The sequence below is a fragment of the Ciona intestinalis genome, unplaced genomic scaffold (assembly GCF_000224145.3).
Source record: "Ciona intestinalis unplaced genomic scaffold, KH HT000771.1, whole genome shotgun sequence".
Taxonomy (NCBI): domain Eukaryota; kingdom Metazoa; phylum Chordata; class Ascidiacea; order Phlebobranchia; family Cionidae; genus Ciona; species Ciona intestinalis.
This window is the reverse complement of record NW_004191092.1, coordinates 745-5,303: the sequence shown is the minus strand read 5'-3', so window position 1 is coordinate 5,303 and position 4,559 is coordinate 745. Positions and strand designations below refer to the sequence as shown.

General features: G+C 34.4%; 1 protein-coding gene across 1 annotated transcript; it reads right to left on the bottom strand.

The window, feature by feature from the left end:
- Window positions 1-1,883: 1,883 nt before the first annotated feature.
- Window positions 1,884-4,171, bottom strand: LOC100184576 (TNF receptor-associated factor 3-like). Its single transcript, XM_002130566.4, has 6 exons — window positions 3,981-4,171; window positions 2,989-3,184; window positions 2,812-2,894; window positions 2,440-2,614; window positions 2,287-2,369; window positions 1,884-2,233 (listed from the first exon to the last, which is right to left on the bottom strand). The coding sequence occupies exons 1-6, from the start codon at window positions 4,086-4,088 to the stop codon at window positions 2,006-2,008; spliced, it is 873 nt and encodes a 290-aa protein (XP_002130602.1). The 5' UTR covers window positions 4,089-4,171; the 3' UTR covers window positions 1,884-2,005.
- Window positions 4,172-4,559: the final 388 nt, after the last annotated feature.

The following is a 4,559-nucleotide window of genomic DNA, read 5'->3' as shown; positions in this document are numbered from 1 at the left end:
TCAAACTTTGATAAACTTTGACGGCCCACCCAACTAAAAGTACTTTGATTATTTAATATATTTTTTGATACGTAAATGAAGTATCGCTTCTTCTTTTTAACGACACCAAGATTGCTATTTTAGCCTTACTATAACTTGAGATATTAAATTTCAAAGAGAAGTAGTTTCTTTTATTCGAGGGGGGAGTCGACTTCACTAGGTGCAGCGACGATGGAATCGGTCTATGAATAATACGCTAAAAGTGGGGGTTGCGAAAATATTAATAAAGTGAAAACTAGTGGCGGTATTACTCCAATTATTTAATATGTTTTGCATGTTGCTATACATCAACGTGTGTCAAAATTTTGTTAATTTTTGTTAGCGATTTTTTTATTTTATCGCGTGTCAACTTTGACGGCCCACCAAACTAAAAGTACTTTGATTATTTAATATATTTTTTGATACGTAATTGAAGTGTCGCTTTTTCTTTCCAACGACACCAAGATTGCTGCTCCAGGTGTACCATAACCCGGGATATTTAATAATATATGATATATTTACTATTATATGATTTTTATGGGGAAATACCGTTACGGTCCAATGATTTTCTTTTTTCCTTTTTTAGTCTCTCGTTTTTTCTATAGGCAAGGGGGGAAAGATTCCTCACTAGCACCCATTTGAGCATATCTACCCATATACAAATTTTCATTTTTCGTTGGTATGCCCCTTTAATAAACTTGAATAGTTGGTGTAGTTTTTAAAGAAACAGCTAAAACCTACTTCAACCACAACCACTGTGCGCCTGTCTTTTGCTATTTCGCCTTTTTACCTGTTCAAAATATACTGTTTCTATTTCACATGTTTTTTTTTATATTTAAAAAGCAGTAATAAGCTTTGACGTGGATTTTATAAAGTCGTGATAAGACTGTCGAATAATTATCTAACATTATTTTCTGAACATCTTTAAATGGGTGGGGGTACCGAGACCGACTACCGGGTAACTAATACAACTGGTTGCACGCGGCTGCAAACGGTTGCAGATATTTTGGTTATTTTGACCAGAAACGCTACGCGGCCACGTCCAATAAATGTCAAATGACCATACGAGTGTAACAAACCAACTTTTGGTCCGATACCTCGAATGGTTTTTAAGTTGTGGTCAAACAAACATTACGCGATTGCAAATGGTTGCAGATATTTTGGTAATTTGTTTATTTCGATAACTCTCTAGTAGGCCATCCATCTGTAGTAGGCCGTGGTGTTATTTACGTATTTTCCTATTCATAAATACACTTATTAATCAAAATTAACAATGATTTTAAACTGTCCCATCTTATCCTGCTTGTGTTTTCGAATTTGTAAAATTTCACTCGTTGTGCGGATCGTTATATAACTCCTCGTGTGTTTTTATATGTTTTATGTTTTTAAATTGTTGTCAATTAATAGAGGAATGATATTAGTAATTCGTATTATCACCCAAAAACCGTCATCTATTTTGATTTTGGAAATATTTGGCAATATGTGCTTAAGTGTCCCATCTTCCCCCATTGTACTATATATAAATAAAATGTGCTTATTAAACTAGCATAAAATAAGTTTGTTAGTGGTAGGCCTACTTACCTTTTCTAGGCTACAAATATGAATGAATGAATGAATGAATGAATGAATGACTGAATGAATGAATGAATGAATGAATGAATGAATGAATGAATGAATGAATGAAAAATAACATACCAAATCAATTCTACTGACCTTAAATAAAAACTAAAGTGTTAACGTGAAAACGTCGTGTCTGTAACGTTTACAACGGAGGGTCGTTACAAACTTGGACCGGTTGGTCATTCTATTTGTTTAGTCCAATGCGCAATAAATAACAATAAAGAATATATCACGACACCGGTTAATTATATTAACTTCTTACTGCAGAAATATTTAATATGGCAAAAACCGCCAAACAACATAAATTGTAACTTGTAAAAGTACACTGTGTATTGTTGTGTTTGTGTAACTTTAGGTTAAAATAACTTTAAAATGTTTCTAAGTCTGTTGTGTCCACGTGAATCCGTATAAAGATGACGTCATCTTTGACATAAGAACTTCCTTCTATTAGGTTATGCGCGACAAATAATGGACAACCGGATGCTATGTTCATGTCGGAAGTTGGTTTCGTGAACGACGATGACGTAGGGTCTGGTCTGAACATGTCTGACAAATGACGTCGTTCTAAGCCTTGGTCAAGTAGCATGAGCGTCACCTGGCATAGGGTATTGATTATATAAAAATACGTAGAAATTAAAAGTAATTTACTTTTTGTCGGAAAGGCCAGGGAAGAAGATTGTCGTATTCTCCTTTCATGAGGACGAAAAACAGTGATACGTGGGTTCCTTTACCTGCGTTTGTGCAAGTTTTGTATTAAGAATAAACGTACACGGTACCGTTAATGATGTTAATTTGACTGACCCATGCCATCTCCATTGAGATATACACGGGCACACATCTTATATCCGTAACGACTCGTGTAAAAAGGTTGGCTGTAAATTGATAGAGCTCGACCGCTCTCTGCTTCCCTCTTGCGGCGTTGAAAATTGTTGATCTTCCACAGAGCGACACCAGAATAACTCGTAGTTTCAAGAACCTGTGATATATAAACTGTTGTTTTCCAGACACATTAAATTCGTTTTCAAAAGACTATATTCTTGCACATTTTGCGTACTGATGTTTTAGCGGCCTGCACACGTCTTCGTCAGTGTGAATGAATACGCCAAAAAAGCTTGATTGTAGAATGATAAACTATGATTTATATCTTATTCAAAACTTAGATATAACGCCCACCTGAAATCGCTGGTCCATGTCAGCAATTCTTACGTCATAAAGACCAATCTGCTGCTCAAATCCATTGATTTGCGCCAAAAAGTCTGCATAAAATAAAACTATGCTTAAAAGAACTCTTAAATATTTATTTAAATAATAGCATTCGTAAGAAATATTTAAATAATAGCATTCGTATACTTTGTTCGTTCTCTTGGTTGCGTGTTGATAGTTTTCGTTCAAGCTCATTTTGTTTTTGTCGTATTCTAGTCATCTCTTCAATCATTTCTTTTAACTTCTGGTTTAATTCAGGAATCATTCGCTTGTTAGATATGTCAGCGTTTTTTATTTCGTTCTTAATTGCAAGGCTGTTGTCGATTTGCTGTGCAACTGTTCTCTGCAGAAAAATATCGGAGTTTGTTAAAGCCTATGCCCTATGGTATAGGTTTGGGTAAGATAGGACATGATCGAAAGAATGAAATTTATTTCATCTCTTCGGTCACGATAACGAAGAAGTTGACAAAAGCGAAAAGACAGGTATAGTAAAGGTAAAACAACAATTGTTAAAACACGCTTATTAATAATAAAAAAGAAATATTGTTTTGGGTAAAAGGCGTGACCGTTACACCTTACAGACGATGTAATGTCAAATTGAATAAATAATATTTAATTAAACATATTAAAGTTCTAATTTGAAGAAAAATGTGCGTAAGGACACAACCCGTAATGGGGGGAGTCGGCCTTAAAGGAGATTGATCCAAAGATTGTAGCATGATGGAAAAACAAAACCCTCAAAGAGAAATTCCACCTAAGTTTACAATAAACAGTTTCAACTGCACACTTATGTAGGATTTAGAAGCAAGTGCATTACATTGATATACACCAGCATGTTCTTAATCTATTTCAACTTCCTATTTAGAAACAAGAAATATTTGCAGAATTAAGGAAACCGCATTTCCGCGACTGTAAAAGAGCGATGTTACTTGTTCAAAACAGCATGATCAGGATATATGAGATAACAGTGAATGGCGCCAATTAGTTTCGTTTAAATGATCACAATTGTAATTGTCAGTCATTATTATTTAAATATAACGGCAGATTTCAAGCTGTATTAGTTACAAGTGATGAATAAACCAACGAACTAAAGGCTGTACCCACCCTGTTGACTATTGTAACTATATATGAGTTCACACCTGCATTCCGACCATCTTTTGTTCTAGTTTTGCAACAGCCAATGTAACTGTTTTTACATTATTGGTTGTCTTCACCTTTTCCAACTGTTTTTTGATTCCATCCAACATAGCCCATAATTGTTCATGTACCTATAGATATTTATCTTTATTGGATATTTATGTTTTAGGTCAATATAAATATTAAAGTCGGGTAGAATGGAACACGTTTATTGCTTATTTTTTGTTTCTTATTGTAGAAAGAAAGAATATTGAAAGAAATATATGTATGGCCCCGCGACTCTAAAAGGGCTTTGTTATGTAAAAAAACACAATGAGATTATGAGATATAGGTACTATCGAAATACCATTTTACCCGAGAATACTGCAGTCTAAAATTGTCAATGGACTGTAATCATAACCGACTCGGGCGTTCCTAGGCAGTTATCCTATAGCTCAAATAAATATAATTATTTTATATTATGGTAAGTGCATGGCGGAATTTGGGTGATACCACGAATTAGTAGTATCCATCTTTTGAATGACAGCAATTAAAAAAATGTCGCGTCAACTTTGGTTCGCATAACAGGTATAACTTTACAA

Coding starts and splice junctions, on each gene's coding strand:
- LOC100184576 (XM_002130566.4), bottom strand. CDS start 4,088: ATGTTGGATGGAATCAAAAAACAGTTGGAAAAGGTGAAGACAACCAAT. Junction 2,895..2,988: donor CAACCAAGAGAACGAACAAA/GTATACGAATGC, acceptor TATTTTATGCAG/ACTTTTTGGCGCAAATCAAT. Junction 2,615..2,811: donor ACATGGACCAGCGATTTCAG/GTGGGCGTTATA, acceptor TATATATCACAG/GTTCTTGAAACTACGAGTTA.